At 45.8% G+C, this 23,397-nt stretch overlaps 1 protein-coding gene across 1 annotated transcript in view; it reads left to right on the forward strand.

Moving 5' to 3' along the window:
- Window positions 1-3,607: 3,607 nt before the first annotated feature.
- Window positions 3,608-23,397, forward strand: part of LOC111965354 (fibroblast growth factor receptor-like 1) — a 59,017-nt gene continuing 39,227 nt past the window's right edge. Inside the window, exons 1-2 of the mRNA XM_023989483.2 lie at window positions 3,608-3,924; window positions 4,094-4,188. Of these exons, the coding sequence (XP_023845251.1) occupies window positions 4,116-4,188 (73 nt within the window). The 5' untranslated portion in view covers window positions 3,608-3,924; window positions 4,094-4,115. The remainder of the gene's footprint in view (window positions 3,925-4,093; window positions 4,189-23,397) is intronic.

A 23,397-nucleotide genomic window follows, 5' to 3' on the forward strand; every position in this document is an offset into this window, starting at 1 on the left:
CAATCTAAATTGCCTGCATTGTTTCCCTTTCTGGGGAGGGAGAATGTAGACTTAAAAAAAATATATAGTGAAGTTATACACATTGTACAGAACTTTCATTCTACGTATAGTTGAGAGTGCAACTCAAATGTCCACTTTGTGGATGTTTAACTGGTAGGCCTGAATACCAACGAGATTACTTACAGGTACGCGTTGAGGACTGGCGGAGTGGTGCCAGGAAATAACCTTACCATCAATTAAACAAAAGAGCTGATTGTCGACTTTGGGAAACAGCAGCGAGAGCACGCCCTCATCTACATCGAGGGTGAAACGCATCATGTTCCTAGGTGTGCACATCCCTGACGACCTGAAATGGTCCATCCACACAGACGGTGTGGTGAAGGTACAACGGTCTCCAAACTCAGGCGGCAGAAATGTAGACCGCCCCTCAAACCCTTAGGGGCTTCTACAGATGCACCGTTGAGAGCATCCTGTTTGGCTGTGTTGCCACCTAGTACGGCGTTTGCACCGTCCCCAACTGCAGGGCTCTCCAGAGGGTGGTGTGGTCAGCCCAACGCATCACTGGTGGCTTGTTCACCCGGCAACTATCTAAAAGGTGGAGACGGTACAGGTGCATCAAAGCTGGAACCAAGAGACAGGAAAAAAATGCACTCCAGGCCATCAGAATGTTAGTCACCGCTGCTAGCCTGCCCTGGACTTAATCATTGTTACTAGCCGGCTGCCACCCGGTACTCTACCCTGCACCTTTAAAAACTGCTGCCCTATATTTGTGCATAGTCATTGAACACTGGTCACTTTAATTATGTTTACATAGTTTACCCACTTCCAATGTATACCGAACAAAAATATAAATGCAACAATTTCAAAGATTTTACTGAGTTACATTTCATAGAAGGAAATCAGTCGATTGAAATATAACCATTAGGCCCTAATCTATGGATTTGACAAGACTGGGCAGTGGTGCAACCATGGGAGGGAATAGGCCCATCCACTTGGGTTACAGGCCCACCCACTGGGGAGCCAGACCCAGCCAGTCAGAATGAGTTTCTCCCCACAAAATAGCTTTATGAGACAAATACTTCTCAGCAGCACACCCCTTCCTCAGATGATCTCGCAGGTGAAGAAGCCAGATGTGGAGGTCCTGGGCAGCGTGGTTACACTTGGTCTGCAGTTGTGAGGCCGGTTGAAGGTACTGGCAAATTCTCTGAAATGTTGAGGTGGCTTATGGTAGAGAAATTAACATTAAATTATCTGGCAACAGCTCTATTGGATATTCCTGCAGTCAGCATGCCAATTGCACGCTCCCTCAACTTGAGACATCTGTGGCATTGTGTTGTGTGACAAAACTGCACAGTTTAGAGTGACCTTTTATTGTCCCCAGCACAAGGTGCACATGTGTGAAGATCATGCTGTTTAATCAGCTTCTTGGTATGTCACACCTGTCAGGAGGATGGATTATCTTGACAAAGGATAAATGCTCACTAACAGGGATATAGACACATTTTTGTGCGAATGGAACATTTCTGGGATCTTTAATTTCAGCTCATGAAACATGTGACCAACACTTTACATGTTGCATTTATATTTTTGTTCAGTATATATACTGTATTCTAGTCAAGGCTGATCCTATATAACTACTGCAGTACACACCCTTTCTATTCATATACTGTCTATACACACCATGATTTACATATATACTGTATATATTTATATTCTGGACTCTGACATTGCTTGTTCTGATATTTCTTCAATTCTTTCTTTTCATTTTTGTGTTTTGTCTTGTATTGTTAGGTGTTACTGCACTGTTGGAGCTAGAAACATAAGCATTTCGCTGCACCTGCGATAACATCCTGCAAAATATGTATACACGACCAATATATTTTGATTTGATACCGTGTGTACAGTCGTGGCCAAACGTTTTGAGAATGACACAAGTATTAATTTTCACAAATCTGCTGCCTCAGTGTCTTTAGATATTTTTGTCAGATGTTACTATGGAATACTGCAGTATAATTACAAGCATTTCATACGTGTCAAAGGCTTTTATTGACAATTATATGAAGTTGATGCAAAGAGTCAATATTTGCAGTTTCGACCCTTCTTTTTCAAGACCTCTGCAATCCGCCCTGGCATGCTGTCAATTAACTTCTGGGCCACATCCTGACTGATGGCTTCCCATTCTTGCATAATCAATGCTTGGAATTTGTCAGAATTTGTGGGTTTTTGTTTGTCCTCCCGCCTAAATGGGATTGACCACAAGTTCTCAATGGGATTAAGGTCTGGGGAGTTTCCTGGCCATGGACCCAAAATATCGATGTTTTGTTCCCTGAGCCACTTAGTTATCACTTTTGCCTTATGGCAAGGTGCTCCATCATGCTGGAAAAGGCATTGTTCGTCACCAAACTGTTCCTGGATGGTTGGGAGAAGTTGCTCTCGGAGGATGTGTTGGTACTATCTATATTCATGGCTGTGTTCTTAGGCAAAATTGTGAGTGAGCCACTCCCTTGGCTGAGAAGCAACCCCACACATGAATGGTCTCAGGATGCTTTACTGTTGGCATGACACAGGACTGATGGTAGCGCTCACCTTGTCTTCTCCGGACAAGCTTTTTTCCGGATGCCCCAAACAAACGGAAAGGGGATTCATCAGAGAAACTGACTTTACCCAGTACTCAGCAGTCCATTCCCGTACCTTTTGCAGAAATCAGTCTGTCACTGATGTTTTTCCTAGAGAGAAGTGGCTTCTTTGCTGCCCTTTTTGAACACAGGCCATCCTCCAAAAGTCTTCGCCTCACTGTGCGTGCAGATGCACTCACTCCTGCCTGCTGCCATTCCTGAGCAAGCTCTGTACTGGTAGTGCCCCGATCCCGCAGCTGAATCAACTTTAGGAGACGGTCCTGGCGCTTGCTGTACTTTCTTGGGCGCCCAGAAGCCTTCTTCACAACAATTGAACCGCTCCCTTGAAGTTCTTGATGATCCGATAAATGGTTGATTTAGGTGCAATCTTACTGGCAGCAATATCCTTGCCAATATTCCTTGCAGGTAACCATGGTTGACAGAGGAAGAACAATGATTCCAAGCACCACCCTCCTTTTGAAGCTTCCAGTCTGTTATTCGAACTCAATCAGCATGACAGAGTGATCTCCAGCCTTGTCCTCATCAACACTCACACCTGCATTAACGAGAGAATCACTGATATGATGTCAGCTGGTCCTTTTGTGGCAGGGCTGAAATGCAGTGGAAATGTTTTTTTGGGGATTCAGTTCCTTTGCATGGGAAAGAGGGACTTTGCAATTAATTGCAATTCATCTGATCACTCTTCATAACATTCTGGAGTATATGCAAATTGCCATCATACAAACTGAGGCAGCAGACTTTGAAAATTAATATTTGTGTCAATCTCAAAACTTTTGGCCAGGACTGTAGAGGTCATGTGTGCTGTACATGAATCGACGCGACCCGGAGGGGGGCGCCCGTGCTTTGCTGCAGCACAACGTTGTCCATGAGGAGCAGAGCTCGAGCTCGAGCCGGTCCACGATTGGCCAATGGAATTCCACATCTGTTCTTGGAAATTTCTATACTGCTCCTCATGGCAAAAGGATGCAGAAGGGCACACCAGGGATGAGGTGAGAGAAGTAAGCCCGAAAAAGAAGTAAACCCGAAAACTTGACCATTAGGCCTACCTGTTATTTACCTTTTTTTGCGGGAACTGATTTTTTTGTTAAACRTTTTATCAGAGTATTTTGCCGCGATGTCATTGATATGATATTGAAGTAAATTTGATTTACATTTCCCGCGTGGAGGATAACCTGAATACCAGTATACTTTATTGTACAATACATTTGATTAATACGTCAGACTTTACAGTGAACCATTGTGTTTACATACATTTTGTGGAAAGCATCTGCCTGGCAGAGGACAACATGTGAGTATGCCCACTAATCTGCGCTCTTCACTCAAATTGCCTGTGTATGATCATTAAATTATGTCAGTGTGGCTATGTAATTTAAACGTCATTGGGTCAACTCAATCAAGTCTCTTGATGTTATACGGTACTTTTGCATTGAATTCTCTATTTTGTCAATTTTCTTCAGAACAGACGCAAACTGCAGCAAAATGTTCTCTAAGGATGGATGTCTGGCTGTGTGTACAGTGATATTAATGATTCTAACATCAAGCGAGGCTAGAGGTAAGATAAACTGCTTATTATCTTACTGTAGTGATACTACATTGTACCAGTCCCGCAAATAACCTAATGAAATGTGGAAAGAATTATCATGTTTCGTCTGTCCTCATTGATGTACAAATACTTATGAAAATGGATATCCATATGAAAATCTGAATAATACATGTGTGACTACACATTTTTGACAGATAACATCATATTTTAAACGTTATTTTTGGCACCGTAGTCTGTTTCCACAGACTATGGTCAGGGAATTTGTTTGAGAATGTTTGTGTCTTCAACACTGAGAGACAGAGTCTACACTCCACCTAGAGTGACCTCTTCTATCACATGTTTAATTCACAGGAATTTATTTAACAATTCTGTGAACTCTACTTGGCTTCCAACCCCACATTCAAATTTGCCCTAAGGTCAACAGAAACAAAAAATCCTCTCAGTGGTAATGTGTTTAATGATTAACTGCGCACCCAGAGAGAGTGGCCCTGTGCCGTGTTTACAGACAAAACACAGACCATGGGGCTGCACATAAATGTGGCTTTTGAAGAAGCCCAGTTTGCATCAGCGGAGGGAGGCCGTCAGAAACCAAACAAGCATGCCTTTTCTTGGAATCGTTGCAGGAATTTAGAGGTGCATAAGTTTGTATCTCCTGCCAAGTTGAAGAGCAGTTAACGTACATCAAAGCAGGGCTGATGACACCTACTGGGCTGTGTGCGTAAACCAGGGGAAGAAGTCTTGCTTTATGCGGAGAGGAGCTGTTTGCCAGGCCTCTGTGATCCTCTATTATACCCTGCTGACTACTAGACTCAGGGTCACTGGCATTGCAATGTCCCCATGGGAAACACTCTTTTCACACCACTTCGATATCGAAGTGAGTTTTTTGTAGCAGGTTAGGAGACTGAGGTTAAGGTGAGGAAATCGGTTAGGGTTAGCGAAAATGCTCTCCTAACCTGCTACGAAAATCACTTTGAATCGAAGTGGCATGAAAAGAGTGTGTCCCATGTCCCCATAGTGGCAGGAAATAGAAACTGCATTCAACATGCAACAAGCCCAGTCCAAGGGGAATGGCTATTGTTTGTTTGATTTGAAACAACATTTTATTTTGTATTGTAATTATATATATATATATATATATATATATATTCTACTGGAATTCCCTTTGGATGTTAATATGGAAATTAATTGACTATGTAGATTTGAGTGTGATGCAAATGTTTCGAAATCAGGTACAAGGATTTCTTGACCGTTTAAAAAAAACCATTTTTTTCAGTTCACTATGACACCTGTGATATGTTTTAAAAGTTGACATACTGGCCCCTACTGTAGAATTCTCAAACTATTGTGTCTCATGGTTTTAGTCTATCATCATCCAGGTGGGCTGTAACTAAAGCTACCTGATCACATTCAGAGAGGCCACCACCACCACAAGACTGCTGGGCAAATCAGATAGATCTTGACCTTACTCTGTTTGAGTAATCAGTCCATTGTTTTCTCTGTTGACCCTCGTATCTGCTCACTGCACTTCTTTCACATTGTGTGGCTGTGTGTGTGTACGTGTGCTGGAGTGGGTGGGTGGTAGAAGGAAATACACACACACAATCTGTGTTGTCCTTGGATTGCTCCTTTCCTTTCTGCCTTGTCGGAGTTATCCTAGGAATGCCATGTCAGAGCCCAGGACGTTATGCAGTGTGTGTCTCTCTGGCAATGTAGATAAAAGGTGTCATGCGGGAGGTCTGGGTCTGGAATGGGTGCATTGTAAAGTGTTGCTTGTGATCCAGGTGAGAGATGCAGCCTATTGGGTTTCTTCTCAGTTTTAGGGATTGTTCTGGGCTAGCCTGATACACAAATACCTCTTGTTATTCCGGTGGGTCAGATCAAAAGTTGACAATCCTAATTTCATTTAGATTTTTTTTCTCCCAGCAGAGAAAGTCATTTTTTGAAGGGCTTCCACTTATCTGCATGAGTGTGCTTGACATAACTGTTATCATACAGCGATTCCAGTTTCGTAATGACGGTTTAATCCAAAGTTCAGTTTTCCCATTTTCACGGTAGGAATACTCAACTATTCAAAGTTATGACTCCCAAGAGTGCTAGAAGCAGGGCTCGCGAGAGCAAGTCCAGGCACCATGCATGCCATTTGCCGCTGATAAAAACCAAGTTCATGCTGGCAGGCCCTCAATGAATGAAGAGTGATGCAGGAGCTAGGCGCATCCCTGGATAGGATACCATAGATACGCCCCACACACTACCAACGGAGATAAAGTGCGAACATAGCCAGTTTGCGGAATGTTCTGGCTCCTCTCTCTCCCTCATGCCGTCACATAGTTCCTGTTCCTCACTGGCTCATTTTGACATTTGAATTGGAGAGAAGTGGCCCACATTGACTGTGAGTGAGCCTCCCACAGGTGCTAAGGCTCTAGCTAGCCTATCTGCCAACCCAATGCAGTTCAGCCCAGCCCCCCCCCCCCGGTGCTTACCTATTCTCTCACCCAGCGTCATGGCTCTGCCGGGCTATCACAGCTCCAGGACCAGCCAGCCGTCTACCAGACGTGCATGCTCAGATGGGCCTGGTGATTGCTGGCTTGGCTCTGAGCCGATTTGAAGGACCAAGTCAAGCAGTCCGCATCCGAAAGCTAATAAGTAGGAAGCCGTTTGATTTATGTACTTCCACTCAGCAGTACAAAACTCTCTGAAGAAACAGTGTTTCTATCTCAGACTCAGCGACAGCCACATGCTTCTTCTTTTTCCTTTTTCCTTTCTTGGACATACATCAAAGAATCCGCCTTGCGCTTAAGCCTTTCAATCTGAAAAATGGTTTTGAGGAGTCTATTTGGTGTTGAATGAGACATAGTAACATGCTGCATACTACACGGCGAGGGAGTTTTTGTGTCATGGCCCATGGCCCCTGGCCACTCAATATCCCTAAACAACCTTGTAACAACTTAATAAATACGAGATTATTGGATTCAACTGATAGGCCAGGAAATTAAGCCTGGCTTGTGGCTGTTTATTTCCAGTTCAGGTCATCCATCCTGTCAATGCTGCAATAAGCAGTAGTCTACTACTTAGTACACTCAGTGATGAAGTCTTCTGGGGCTGTATAAGTACTAAGCAGAGCTCTCTATCACTGCTGTGGGCCTCTCTCACCAGGTGTCATGCTCCTCCAGCTCATTAGGCAGATAATGGTGGATAATGTGGCACTGCAGGCCTCCTGCTTATCACAAAGCCTGGCTGCTGATTATACACAGCCTCTGCTGGAGCAATGGGGACTAACTGGAGACTGGGTTGGCCTCTGCAGCCTCTGATGGACAGCAGCTCAGTCTGGCACAATTCTACTTGTTGAGTACAATTGCAATTATATCTGTTATGAGTCCACAGTGTTCTGTCAGATTTCCTCTGTAGTTCCCTTATCTTCAGAACATCATCAGTGTTCATCTCTTTCCTGATCCATCTGAGTGCTATTTGCTAGTACCTCTTCCAGCTGGATGTCTGATTCTGTGCAGGGTCCTGCTTTGAACGTGTGCACACAGTTAAACAGTATCAGATGCCCGTCCAGTCTTCACACCAAGGGCTTGACTGTTCCAGAAGAACGATTAGGGTTGCAAAGGGAGAGTATATTAATGAAAATGTTCAAATTTACCTGTAAACTATGAGATTTTATGTAATCTATCACAAGACATCTAGTGGCCCTTTTGGTTACTTCAGATTATCACAGGTGTATGTTATAATCTCTGGCCCTCTGTGTGGATTTATCACATATAACATATATGAAATAATTAAATAACATGATTTTAAAATAAAAAATAGACTTACAAAGCTGTAAAACACTGTCCTAAATATAAACCATAAACAGTGAATACCATTGGTGTTTAATATGAGGGTTTCAGCATGAAATATCCTTTCTACATATTTTTTTTACAAACTAAGATTTATTTGACTATTTCAATATGTATTTGTTGTGAATGTTTTGGCGTCAAACTGGTGGCAGTTGGAAGTAGTTCCAATAGTTGGAAGTTGCAGAGTTAAATGAAAATAATGCCATTGTTGATTAAATGCTTTTTTCATAAATTTGGCTATTTTCATTTGAACCATATGGTCTATCTACTAGAAACTCATGGACAATATGGACACATATATAATAAATTAATACTGTATATTAATCAATGTTCTTTTAAGTTATTAAAGTATACATTTCCAAAATTTTATTTTCTGTTAATTACAAAAATTACTGAAGATTCCGGTAACTTTGGTAAATTACTGGTAGCATTGCAACCCTACAACGACTGATGCCAGCAAGGATATAATATAATGCTAATGTGGCTGATGTTTTAAATTATGTTTCATGGGTCAAGCATAGAAGAAAACTGTTTTTTGTTGTTGTCAATTTTGTAGATGGAGGGAACTCAAACCATTACTGTGGGCCTGGCCTATACAAGCATGTTGTCCACCATGATGACACTGCTAAAGGATTTGTCAGGTGTTACACAGTTACATTTTACAACACATATGCTCCCATTCAAAGTTAACACAAGCCCACCTCGTTTGCGATTGTATTTTAATGTACTTATTTTTTGGCCTGGGAACCGACAGCTTGGCTGATGCTCCTGACTGTGTGTGTTCTCTTGCTCCATAAAGCTTTGTTATTAGATTTGAACATGATTTTCATTGTGGCAGATCTCAGAGTGTGTGGTGCACAAACCAATGTGTTAACATCCGGCTCTTACAAGTCCACATGAATACAGCTTGCCAAACCCCATTTTGTATCTCTCACTCCATATTTTTTAAATGTTTGTTTTGAAGTAGGTCCCAGTCTTCTTTGTAGTTGTGATCTCTGTTAAACGTGTGCACTTAAAACAAGTCTGTGGTGTTTCGCGTGAGGGGAACGGAACTTTACGTAAACAAGGCAGTTAATGAGCTGCATTTGGGTTGAAACGTATTGCTTGAGCACGGCTATTAGAGAAGTGTTGGTATTTATAGTGGAGACATAAAAACACAAAGGATAGCGGCGGGCGTTCAAACATTCCTCACCCTGGTATAGATAAAGGCCCCACTCCGCTGGAGGTCAGCGAGATGTCATCTTGCGTGGACCCTGTTTGTGTGCTCTTTACCTACTTGAGCCCGGAACTGCACTGTTTGCACAGGTGGGAGAGGGCACCTTGGAGTGAATTGTTCTCTCCGTTCCGTGGACTTAGCTTGTCGGAGCAGTGTGCTCATACAAGACCAGTGAGGCTGAGTGTTCGTCACGAGCAATTTGTTCTTGATGTGGGGCCCCTCTTCCTAATGGAAGCTTGCTTTGTTGCAGTCGCTTTGTCCCTGGGTAAAGGTGGGATTACACAGCCTTTAACCTTTAACTAGGGGGATCAGGACCCTTCCAACCATCACCACTCCTCATACCCCTACACTCTGGGCATTTTAAAATGTCAAAATGCAGTGAATATGCCCATTCCGTGCATTTGTCCCATTGACTCAGGGCAGTGGACGGCTTCTCTTTAGAATCCTGTGGTTTTCTCAGAACACCGACATTCCAGGCATTTAGAACCTGTGGCTCAACGGAAGGGCCTCCTTAATGGCTTTCATCCCCGGCTCTGCTGCTGCCTCACCCATTCAATGGCAGGGCCCACTTCTGCCTGGCCCTGGTTCAGCGCCATAGGTCACACAATGTTCTGGGACTAAGCAGCAAAGAAAACATGCTCTCCAACAAGGAAGACGGGCCTCTCTTCAGTCTGCTACCAATAAGGGGCCATACATAGAGCTTAAAGTGTACCCTGATGAAAGAGCGAGATGGAGCGCCCACCCGGCCCTACTCTGAGCCGACAGCAGCAGCAGGTTTGGGTAAAGCAGTGGTGAGAGTGAGGGTGAGCCACTGATCAGTATCACCACCTGGCTTGGTCCTCCTTGGACCTGTGCTGTACGGTCTTGTCTGGGTGATTTTTATGCAAGCTGCCCTGCCCTCCTTGCCTAGTCTGCTCTGCTCTGGCACGCACATTCAGCAGTGACAGACAGACCAAGCAGTAGCTTGCTGGGTCTGTGAGTGTGAGCCACAGCCAAACATGTAAACATTACATACTGTGTAGAGCGAGAGCCAAACCAGAATTAGGAACCATGCGTGAGATAATAGCTGTCTGTCGGTGTGGACTGTTGACACAAAGGGTTGTGCTTAATAAGCAGGTGCTCGTTATTTGTGACAGGGCCGGCGTTCTACAACATTACCCAGAATCCCTGTGGAGCTGTGGCTCTGTTTGTGTGGTCTGAGCTGCTGGTGGTCCAACCTGTGGGTGAACAGATACATGGGGGTCCCATACCACCACCACTGGGTGACTACAGGCCAAGGCTGTTGGTTGGGTTGTCTTACCCTCACAGCAGAGGAGAGCAGTGTTCCCAAATTTGATGGGAAACAACACAACTAGGGAATCTGAGCCTCTATGATTCAGATAGAGTGTGTATATAGAGCGCCCAGTGCCCAAAACTCCCTCCTCCACATGAATTCCATTCACACTGAAATAAGAGATTAACATTTACATCTGCTTCAGTGAGAGTGTGTTAGGGCCAGTGGTATGGAGAGGAGAGTCAGAGGTGGGTACATCATTGCCCCCACACCAACCCAAACACCCAGCTACCCACATAGGCCTGGCGTCAGGGCCAACAGTCAGGCCTTGTGCCCTCTCCAGCTTCTGCACCAGTGGAGGTGGAGCGGGCATAGCCTTTGCTCCAACAACATGCCAGCGCTAAAAAGAGGCAGACACTCGACGTCACCCTCCTGAAATGTTAAATGGTTTGCATTTGAGGAATGACCAGGTTTCTGTATGTTTTTCTAAGGTAGGGGAGAGAGTGTTCTTCCAAGATTCCAAGACGGTGTTCTATGATGTCTGTCTGAGAGACAGCTGGGGGCTTGGATGAGCTCTAGCGGGGTGAGGTGGATGGATGGACATGGAGCCAATGAAAGAATGACAGACACACACTCTGCTAGGCATTTATATCCACAGCTACATCCACACGGTGGAGTGGAAGAAGAGTGAGTGAGTTAAATGAAGCTGGAAGCCCAGAAAACAGTGACCTGCCCTCTACGCAAGTTTGTAGGTGCAACAGTTTTTATCAGGGCCTAAAATTAACACTGTCACCTGTCAGATGCGGGTAGATTTAGGCAGTGGCGGGTAAGATATCTATTTCTATTTTTGGTCAGGACTTTGGTCAGGAATAAATGCTGCAGTAGCTGTTTTCAAAGTATTTCTGTTGTTTTGTTTCATAGCTGGTAAATGAATCGCACAAAGTCAAAGAACTACGAATCCTATATAGCCGATTCCACCTCGTGCTGCAAAATTACCTGGCTGGGGGCTGTGAAAAGCTGAGTGAAAGATACATTTTTAGAAGCGCTGCGCACAGGCACAAAACTTGGTCTAATTTACTTGAAACGAAATACAACAAGTGTAGACTTTACCGTGAAATGCTTACTTACAAGCCCTTAACCAACAGTGCAGTTCAAGAAGAAGAAAATATTTACCAAGTAGGCTAAAGTAAAAAGTAATAATAAAAAGTAACACAATAAGAATAACAATAACGAGACTATATACAGGGGGCACCGGTACCGAGTCAGAGTGCAGAGGTACAGGCTAGTTGAGGTAATCTGTACATGTAGGTGGGGGCGAAATGACTATGCATAGGTAACAAACCAACAGAGAGTAGCAGCAGTGTACAAGAGGGTGGGGGGTGAGGGTGGTTTCAATGTAAATTGTCTGGTGGCGAATTGTTCAGCAGTCTAATGGCTTGGGGGTAGAAGCTATTGAGGAGCCTTTTGGTCCTAGACCTGGCGCTCCAGTACTGCTTGCCGTGCGGTAGCAGAGAAAACAGTCTATAACTTGGGTGACTGGAGTCTGACAATTTTATGGGCTTTCCTCTGACACCGCCTATTATATAGGTCCTGGATGGCAGGAAGCTTGGCCCCAGTGATGTACTGGGCCATTCCCACTACCCTCTGTAGCGCCTTACGGTCAGATGCTGATTAAGTACACACTCCTGAGGGGGCCCAGTGTTAAGGATCAGCGTGGCAGACGTGTTGTTGCCTACTCTTACCACCTGGGGGCGGCCCGTCAGGAAGTGCAGGATCCAGTTGCAGAGGGAGGTGTTTAGTCCCAGAGTCATTAGCTTAGTGATGAGCTTCGTGGGCACTATGGTGTTGAACGCTGAGCTGTAGTCGATGAATGGCATTCTCACATAGGTGTTCCTTTAGTCCAGGTGAGAAAGGGCAGTGTGGAGTGCGATTGAGATTGCGTCATCTGTGGATCTGTTGGGGCGGTATGCGAATTGGAGTGGGTCTAGAGTGTCTGGGAGGATGCTGTTGATGTGAGCCATGACTAGCCTTTCAAAGCACTTCATAGCTACCGAGGTGAGTGCCATGGGGCGGTAATCATTTAGGCAGGTTACCTTCGCTTCCTTGGGCACAGGGACTATGGTGGTCTACTTGAAACATGTAGGTATTACAGACTCGGTCAGGGAGAGGTTGAAAATGTCAGTGAAGACACTTGACAGTCGGTCCGTGCATGTTTTGAGTACACGTCCTGGTAATCCGTCTGGCCCAGCGGCTTTGTGAATGTTGACCTGTTTAAAGGTTTTGTTCACATCGGCTACCGAGAGCATTATCACACAGTCATCCAGAACAGCTGGTGCTCTCGTGCATGCTTCAGTGTTGCTTGCCTCGAAAAGAGCATAAAAGGCATTTAGCTTGTCTGGTAGGCTCGCGTCACTGGGCAGCTCGCATCTGGGTTTCAAGTTTCAGTTTCAAGCCATACCACATCCGACGAGCAACAGAGCCGGTGTAGTAGGATTCAATCTTAATCCTGTATTGACGCTTTGCTTGTTTGATGGTTCGTCTGAGGGCATAGAGGGATTTCTTATAAGTGTCCAGATTAGTCTCTCGCTCCTTGAAAGCGGCAGCTCTAGCCTTTAGCTCGATGTGGATGTTGCCTGTAATCCATGGCTTCTGGTTGGGATATGTACGTACAGTCACTGTGGGGACGACATCATCGATGCACTTTAATTGGAATGAAGGCCGGTTGACGTGAGGTGGTGTATTCCTCAATGCCATTGGATGAATCCCGGAACATATCCAGTCTGTGCAAGCAAACAGTCCTGTAGTGTAGCATCCGCGTCATCTGACCACTTCCGTATTGAGTGAGTTACTGGTACTTCCTGCTTTAGTTTTTGCTTGTAAGCAGGAATCAGGAGGATATAATTGTGGTAAGATTTGCCAAATCGAGGGCAAGGATAGCTTTGTATGCATCTCTCTGTGTGTGGAGTAAAGGTGGTCTATGATCCCCCCTGGTTGCACATGTGACATGCTGGTAAAAATTTTGTAAAACTGATTTAAGTTTGCCTGCATTAAAGTACCCGGCCCACTAGGAGCGCCGCTTCTGGGTGAGCATTTCTTCTTTGCTTATGGCCTTATAGAGTTGGTTGAGAGCAGTCTTTAGTGCCAGCATCACTTTGTGGTGGTAAATAGACGGCTACGAATAAATACAGATGGGAATCTCTTGATAGATAGTGTGGTCGACAGCTTATCGTGAAGTACTCTACCTCAGGCGAGCAATGCCTCGAGAACTTCTTTAATATGGACATCGCATACCAGCTGTTATTAACAAAAGACACACACCCCACCCCTCGTCTTACCAGAGGTAGCGTCTCTGTTCTGCCGGTGCATGGAAAATCCCGATAGCTCTATATTGTCCCGTTTCTTTCGTTCAGCCACGTCTCGGTGAAACATATAGATGTTACAGTTTTTAATGTCCGCGTTGGTAGATAATCTTAATAGTAGGTCATCAATTTATTTTCTAACAATTGCACATTAGCAAGGAGAATGGAAGGCATTGGGAGTTTACTTGCTAGCCTCCGACTTCTCAGAAGGATCTCCGATCTGGCGTCTCTTTTCTGGCGTCTTTCTTCACGCAAAAAGGTGTGGATCTGGGCCTGTTCCAGTGAAAGCAGGATATCTTTCTCGTCAGATTTCGTTAAAGGAAAACGTTTCTTCTAGTCCGCAGTGAGTAATCGCTTTTCTGATGTCCAGAAGTTATTTTCGGTCATAAGAGACGGTAGCAGCAACATTATGTACACAAGAAGTCAAAAAAATAAGTTACCCAAAACGCAAAAAACAACTAAAATTGCACAATTGGTTGGGATACAGTAATCCTCTCGTTTATCGCGGGGGTACGTTCCGAAAATGACCCGCGATAAGTGAAATCCGCGAAATAGAAAACTTTTTTTTTTTTTACAATTAGCAACTATTACATGTATACAAATACAGTGACTCACGTGTAGGCCGTTTCACTGCTCTTCAGACTGGGCCGCTGCATCCTGACTGCGCTCTGCAGTGTTTCTTCTTCTGAAGCCGCGGTGCAGGTGTGTTGTTTCGGGAGAAGAACATAGTGATAGGCAGCTGTTGTCGCTCTTTTTTCTTCTTTGCAAAAAGATCCTTGTACAACCGACATGCCACCATCGATTACGTTGGAGAACTGTAATGAACGGCTCATCAAAGGGTCCCATTCCTCAGCTACTCGCTTAAGTTCAGTGGCCATTCGCACCATGGTTGCTAAGCGACCAAGCGTTAGTCCTTCCTTCCTTCCTGGCCAACTTAATGTAAATTTGCCAAGCTGTTTTATGTACGTACACATAACTGCACGAAGACGCAAAAATGATAGCACAATTCGTAGCATGTTTTGATACAAGAACGGGAGTGAGTTTTTAGCGAATCAGAATGCAGAGCACAATGCACCAAAAAAAAAAAAAATTGCATTAATGAAGAATCCGCGAAATAGCGAATCCGCGATAAGTGAACCGCGAAGTGGCGAGGGATCACTGTAATGTAAAACGTCAGCCATGTTCTTCAGCGGCATCTTTGGTTCACAAGCTAGGTTATTTTTCTATGTTTGAGTTTCAACTGCTACGGAAGAGAAGATAACTACTCTATGTACTAGTCAGACTCAATCTCACAGGCACAAATGTGACTCGATTTGCATTACCACAGTCGTAACCTCCCACCGTTAAAGGACAGGTGACATTTTTGATATTTTGGTTCAAATGCTCACTTTACAAAAAATGAAAGTAAACAATATAACATATTACTTCTTATTAGTAATACATGCATTTTAGAAACATTACCAATCATGCTAATCTGTTTTTTTTGTGTGTGTAATTTTTGCAAAAAATATATATTTTGGCTGCTGGACCAAAAAAGTTAATTTTATGCTCTGGTTTTTATTAAATTCACAATTTTACCGCTCTCACGTGCACATTTCTGCCCAATATACAAATCTCAAGAGTTCTTAAACCAGGTGTAACTCAGTTGCTCCTCAACAGTAACAGCTAGCTAGTAGATAGAAAAGGAAGGTAGCTAGCTAGTAGGTAGGGATCATTTTCTATGGAAGGTTTTTCATATGGCTGAAGTCATCTGTGTAAACTGCTGATCTGGACACTTGTGTGTAATCAGAGCACAAACAAATAAGATAGCGAACGTCCTTGGCTGCTTTTATAGCCAGTTAGGTACACCAAAGTTTGGGAACTTTGTGAAAACTGTCACGCTGCTAATTTATAATAAATGCACACACCAGAACAGATGTGTTGATCATAATGATCATTGCTTGCTTGCGCAACCTCTGCCAGTCAAATGAAAACACCATGCTTGCTAACTTGGTTAGCTATGTAATGAAATGAAACTGTTTTCAACGCAACTGTTTTTAGACAAAACATTTTTACCAAGCAAGAGAAATAAACATTCAATCAGTACTGAGTGAATGAACATAACATTTTGGAACAAACGTGTGCTGTCATCATCAGACTCTCCATTTAAATAGTGTCAAGTTGCCATATCTATAACAGGGTTTGTGGYGCAATGGTTAGAGTTACCGCCCTAAGATTTGAAGGTCTACCAGAGGGGATATTTTGACCATTCTCTGTCATGTATCGTTTTTGACACCTCTTTCCAGACACACACACTGATGCGCACACGCACGGCGTGTGCTTATTTTAATGTATTAGTTGTCTCTTAAAAGCGCCTATGGGTTCATTGAGTGGCAATTAGTACTAGTGCTCGCATCTTGCTACTACGGAGGAGAGAATTTGGAGAGACCATCTCTCAAACTTTCAAGGACGACGTCGTTGCCCTCATCCGTCAGATGCACGCCATCCCTACAGTACACGATAAGTTGACAGGTTGTAAACATTTCTTATTTTCAGAAGCGAAGAAATTTGTTAAACCGGCCCACGTGGAGCTGACAAACGACTTACGCTTATTYAWAWGCGCACTGTACATCGCACACTATCAGTAGTACTTATTTATGTTCTGTTCCAAATCTGTGAGTACTCCCATCTGCTTTCATATTTATACTGCCATTTATAAATGTGGGAATGTGTGCTCTTTTACTGGATTTGAACAAGTGTGTAGAGCATTTCTAAGGACATTTGTAGCTAAAAGATTTAGAGCACCTATCCAATGTCAGATTTGTAAATATTTATTCTTAAAAGTGTTTTGTACTTGTCTAAGGACTTTGTATTTTACAGGTGGTTCTCTGCAGTTTGTCATTTGTCACAGAGTTTTTGTATCAGGAGTTACCAAAATGGCTAATGACAAGCTGAGCCACAGGGTTAGGCAGGCTTTTTTGTTGAAGCCCAGTGCTACCAAACCTGATTCTACTACTCAGCTGTTCATCAAGACCTCAGCTGTTCATTGAGACCGTGAACAGTAAGATCAGGTGTGGTAGAACTGGGCTTCAACAAGAAAGCCTGCAGAACCCTGTGGCTCTTCAAAAGCAATTGTGGCCATCCCTGAATTGTATGTAGTTTACTATATCTGATGAATGAATTCTAAATTGTATATTTTGTAATAACTCACTGTTGTTTACAGGTAATGTAGTAGAAGGCCTTTCCTCAGTAAACTTTAAAGTGTATTTTCATGTAAATAGTTATATATATATATTTATGTATTTGTTTATTTATTTAACTAGGCAAGTCAGTTAAGAACATGGGTAGAGAAAAACAATTCTGTTTACCTCATATTAGCTTAAATGGGTTTCTGGTTTTTCGATTCCCTCTGAAAAATCAGCTGTTAATATAAAATAAATGCTAATAACGACATTATTTCTGTTGCCATTCATCATTATTGTGTACTTTTACTTTACATTTATTGCTTTGTTTTGCTGTATTATAATGTTGTTGTCACACCCTGATCTGTTTCATCTGTCTTTGTGCTTGTTTCCACCCCCCTCCAGGTGTCACCTATCTCCCCCATTATCCCCAGTGTATTTATACCTGTGTTCTCTGTTTGTCTGTTGCCTGTTTGTTTTATTTTTCAAGCCTACCAACGGGTTTCCCCTAGCTCCTGTCTGTTTCTAGTTCCTGTTTTCTAGTTTTCMCGGTTTTGACCATTCTGCCTGCCCTGACCCTGAGCCTGCCTGCCGTTCTGTACCTTGTCACACCACCCTCAATTATTGATCTCTGCCTGCCCTGACCCCGAGACTGCCTGCCGTTCTGTACCTTATGGACTCTGATCTGGATTACTGACCTYTGCCTGCCCTTGACTTGTCGTTTTGCCTGCCCCTGTTCTAGTAATAAACTTTTGTTACTTCGACACTGTCTGCATCTAAAAAACGTGATAGTACGAACTGGCCATGACTGACCCAGCAGACTCGGACCAGCTCCGCAACACCATCTCCTCCCAAGGAGCCACCAACGGAAGGCACGAGGAGTTGCTTCATGGTCTTGTGGAAGGGTTCCAGACCTTGGCCGAACACCATGACCAAGTGTTGGACACATTGCTGGAGCAATTCAGAGCCCCTCAGTAACCCGGCTGTTAGCAGCGCCGCCACCCCGGTTTCCCGTGAACCCTGCTTACCTCCCCCGGAACGCTTCGATGGAGAGTCGGGCACCTGTCGGACTACTGGTCATTTCGTGGCCACCTGTCCACTAAAAGACCAGGCTCACCGGTAGGAGCGAGTACTCTGGTGGGCCATACGGATAACTTTTCCTCTCTCCTTACTGGCATTCCTTTTCATGCCATCTTGCTGTGGGGGAACCAGTCACAATCTCTCCGGGTACTCATCAACTCTGGGGCCGATGAGTTTTATGGACACTACCCTGGTATCCGATCTGGACTTCCCCACTCAGCCCCTGTCCATTTCCATGGATGTTAGAATGCTGGACAGGCGCTCTATAGGCCGGGTCACCCACAATACCACCCCCATCAACCTACGTGTGTCAGGGAACCACAGTGCGATGATCTAATTCCTGCTTATTAAGTCCCCTCAGGTTCCCGTGGTATTGGGATTATCTTGGCTCCAGCGACACAATCCCCTTATTGACTGGTCTTCTGGTGCCATCATGGGCTGGAGCCCATTCTGCCATGCTCATTGCCTGAAGTCAGCATAGCCTGCCCCAGGATGTCTTCCTGGGGGCTCGGAAAGTTACCCAGGACTTCTCCGCCATTACCGCTGAATACCAGGACCTCCAGGAGGTGTTTAGTAAGGCCCGGGACACTTCGCTTCCGCCGCACCGATCCTATGATAGCGGGATCAACCTTCTCTCAGGCACCACTCCACCCCGGGAACTGTACTCTCTGAGGACTCCCTAGCTCCAGGGTTCATCCCTCCTTCTGCTTCCCCTGCGCCCTTGCATTGACTACCTGGGCCTCAACGACATCACGGTGAAGAACCGCTACCCGCTACTACTCATCTCCTTGGCCTTCGAGCCGCTCCAGGGGGCCACCGTGTTCTCTAAGCTGGACCTACGGAATGCCTACCACCTGGTGTGGATACGGGAAGGGTATGAGTGGAAGACTGCCTTCAACACGGCCAGCGGTCACTACGAGTATCTGGCATGCCATTTGGTCTTACCAATGCCCCTGCTATATTCTAGGCTCTGTTGAATGATGTTCTCCGCGACATGTTGAATGGTTCATCTTCGTCTACTTTGACGACTTCCTTGTTTGCTCCCGCTCTGCCCAAGAACACGTGCTCCACATCCGACAGGTTCTCCCAACACCTGGAGAACCAGCTTTTTGTGCAAGCAGAGAAGTATGAATTCCATTGCTCCACCATCCCCTTCCTAGGTTACATCATTGCTGCAGAGAGTGTACAGATTGATCCCGGGAAGGTGAGAGCGGTGGTGGATTGGCCCCAGCCTATGTCCAGAATGCAACTGCAACATTTCCTGGGATTTGTCAACTTTTATCGCCGCTTTATCCGGGGTTACAGCACCCTGGCTTCCCCCCTGTCTGCACAGGCTGATGCTTCGGATGTCAGAGAGGGGGCTGTACTGTCCCAGCGTTCTGACCTGGACCTCAAGTTACATCCCTGCGCCTTCTCCCATCGCCTCAATGCCACGGAGAGGAACTACGATGTGGGGAATCGTGAGCTTCTCGCGGTGAAGATGGCATTGGAGGAGTGGAGGGCACTGGCTGGAGGGGACAGAACATCGGTTCATTGTGTGGACAGACCACAAGAACCTGGAATATCTCCACACCGCCAAGCGTCTCAATTCCAGTGAAGCTATGTGGGCCCTGCTTTTCACCTGGTTCAACTTCTCCCTCTCATACCGACCGGGATCCAAGAATGTCAATCCGGATGCGCTGTCACGCCGTTATAGCCCCGCGGCTACACCCASGGAACCCGAAGCCATCCTTCCCACCTCGTGCCTGCTGACGGCACTCAGCTGGGGAATAGGGAAGCATGTTCGTGAGGTGCAGAGTTCCCAGCCAAACCCAAGGGGGGGACCCAGATAACCGGATGTTTGTTCCTGGCGCTGTCCGCTCCTCGGTCCTGGAGTGGGCCCACTTCTCCAAGCTTGCCTGCCACCCAGGCTCCCGTCGGACCCTGGCATTTGTGTGACAATGCTTTTGGTGGCCTACCATGGTTCCTGACATCTCCGCATTCGTCGCAGCATGCACAATCTGTGCGCAGAACAAGACTCCCCGGCAAGCTCCGGCTGATCTCCTTCAACCTCTGCCTGTTCCTCACCATCCCTGGTCACACATATCCCTGGACTTTGTCACGGGTCTTCCCCCGTCTGATGGCAACACCGCCATCCTGACAGTAGTGGACCGGTTTTCCAAAGCCGCCCACTTCATTCCTCTCCCCAAGCTACCCTCTGCCAAAGAGACGGACCATCTCATGGTGCAGCATGTCTTCCAGATCCATGGACTCCCAGTGGACATGGTCTCCGACCGGGGTCCTCAGTTGTCGTCCCTGTTATGGAAGGCGTTCTGCACACTCATTGGGTTGTCGGCCAGCCTGTCCTCTGGGTTCCACCCCCACTCCAACGGCCAGTCGGAGCGAGCCAACCAAGACCTGGAGACGACTCTTCGCTACCTGGTCTCCGCCAACCCCACCACCTGGAGCCAGCAACTAGTGTCGAATATGCCCGCAACACCCTTCCTCTCACCCTTTGAGTGTTTCCTAGATTATCAGCCCCCGCTCTTCCCGGAGCAAGAGGAAGAGGTCGGCATACCCTCGGCCCAGATGTTTGTCCACTGCTGTCGTCGTACCTGGAAGACAGTCCGGTCGGCTCTTCTCAAGACCACCTCCAGGTATCAACGACAAGCGGACCGCCACCGGACCCCGGCTCCCCGGTATCGTCTCGGGCAGAGGATATGGCTGTCCACCCGAGTCCCGCAAACTTTCCCCCGGTTTATCGGCCCTTTCCCCATCTACAAGATCATTAGCCCCTCTGCTGTTCATCTTCTGTTGCCCCGTACCCTCCGTATACATCCCACTTTTCATGTGTCTAGGATCAAACCAATGTCTCACAGCCCTTTCTCTCCTGTTTCCACGCCCACCCCTCTCCCCCGTTTCATTGACGGCCAACCGGAGTACACGGTGAGGCGTCTCCTGAAGGTTCAACCTTGGGGCAGGGGATTCCAGTACCTGTTGACTGGGAGAGTTATGGCCTGGAGGAGAGGTTCTGGGTCCCCGCCAGGACATTCTGGATGTCGCTGATTTCCAACGCCGGCACCCCGGTCAACCAGGTATGCGTTCAGGTAGGACGCCAGGTGGCGCCCCTAGAGGGGGGGGGGGGTGTACTGTCACACCCTGATCTGTTTCACCTGTCTTTGTGCTTGTCTCCACCCCCCTCCAGGTGTCGCCCATCTTCCCCATTACCCCCAGTGTATTTATACCTGTGTTCTGTCTGTTTAGTTTGTCAAGCCTACCACCGTTTTCCCCCTTGCTCCTGTCTTTTTCTAGTTCCTGTATTCTAGTTTTGACCATTCTGCCTGCACTGACCTTGAGCCTGCCTGCCGTTCTGTACCTTGTCACACCACCCTGGATTATTGACCTCTGCTGCCCTGACCCCGAGACTGCCTGCTGTTCTGTACCTAATGGAATCTGATCTGGATTACTGACCTCTGCCTGCCCTTGACCTGTCGTTTTGCCTGCCCCCTGTTCTAGTAATAAACGTTTGTTACTTCGACACTGTCTRAATCTGGGTCTTCTCCTGAAACGTGATAGTTGTATAATCACCTTCCGGTGTAAAAACCATGACAACTTAAAAAGGCAGCATTGGTTTGAAGACAAAAAAGAAAGGAACTTCACCCATACTCTACCAAGGTTTTCCAGCACACAGCTTTGACCTACTACAGTAGCTATGTTGGTCTTATGTACTTCCAACACAGGAGGTTGGCGGCACCTTAATTGKGGAGGACGGGCTCGTGGTAATGGCTGGAGCGGAATTGGTGGAATGGTATCAAATACACCAGCCATTATTATGATCCGTCCTCCCCTCAGCAGCCTCTACTGTCTTCCAACAATATGTAGGCAGCTTGCTTAAGATTCAAACCTTCTCAAACAGCCTAATTCATACTCTTCAGAGGGATAATGGACTTTACAGTGTCCTGCTATTAAAATAATATATATTCACCTACCTAATATTGAGTTGCAACCCCGCCCCCTCCCCCCTTTTGCCCTCAGAACAGCTTCAATTCGTCAGGGAATGGACTCTACAAGGTGTCGAAAGCATTCCACAGGGATGCTCTATAGACCTCTATATCTATATGAGTGACTGTGTCGAAAACACCACTTCCTTTTGTTATGTTAGGTACCTACTGACCAAGAAAGATGTTATGAAATATATAAAGGTTTATGGACATWCAGGCAGGCAACACGAAACAGCTYACTCAATCAAGCCTGATGGTGTTGGAAGTATTAAAGTAAAGCTTGCTTTCATATACACTGAACAAAAATATAAACGCAACATGCAACAATTTCAAAGATTTTACTGAGTTACAGTTGATATAAGGAAATCAGTCAATTGAAAAAAATTACTTAGGCCCTATGGATATCATATTACTGGGAATACATATATGCAAATGTTGGTCATATGTTACCTTATAAAATAAGGTAGGGGCGTGGATCAAAAAAACAGTCACAACCATTTGGCTGCACTGCGCCCAGCCCGCCACAGGAGTCACCAGTGAGACAATGATATCCCTACCGRCCAAACCCTCCCTAACCCGGACGACGCTAGGCCAATTGTGCGTCGCCCCATGGACCTCCCGGTCGCGGCCGGCTGCGACAGAGCCTGGGCTCGAACCCAGAGTCTCTGGTGGCACAGCTAGCACTGCGATGCAGTGTCTTAGACCACTGCGCCACCCGGGAGGCCCTAACTGGGACATTTTCAGCTTCCAGGAATAGCGTACAGATCCTTGCGACATGGGGCCGTGCATTATCATGCTGAAACATGAGGTGATTGCAGCGGATGCATGTTACGACAATGGGCCTCAGGATCTCGTCACTGTATCTCTGTGCATTCAAATTGCCATCGATAAAATGTTATTGTRTTCGTTGATGGTAGCTTATGCCTGCCTATACCATAACCCCACTGCCACCATGGGGCACTCTGTTCACAATGTTGATATCAGCAAACCGCTTGCGCACACGACGCCATACACGGTGTCTGACATCTTCCCGGTACAGTTGATACTGGGATTCATCTGTGAAGAGCACACTTCTCCAGCGTGCCAGTAGCCATCAAAGGTGAGCATTTGCCCACTGAAGTCGGTTAATAGCCAAACTGCAGTCAGGTCAAGACCTTGCTGAGGACGACGAGCATGCAGATGAGCTTCCCTGAGACGGTTTCTGACAGTTGTGCAGACATTTTTTGGTTGTGCAAAACCACATTTTAATCAGCTGTCTGGTCTGGTCTCAGACCATCCCACAGGTGAAGAAGCCGGAAAACTGTCCCATT

This window comes from Salvelinus sp. IW2-2015, linkage group LG6.1 (genome assembly GCF_002910315.2).
Source record: "Salvelinus sp. IW2-2015 linkage group LG6.1, ASM291031v2, whole genome shotgun sequence".
Taxonomy (NCBI): Eukaryota; Metazoa; Chordata; class Actinopteri; order Salmoniformes; family Salmonidae; genus Salvelinus; species Salvelinus sp. IW2-2015.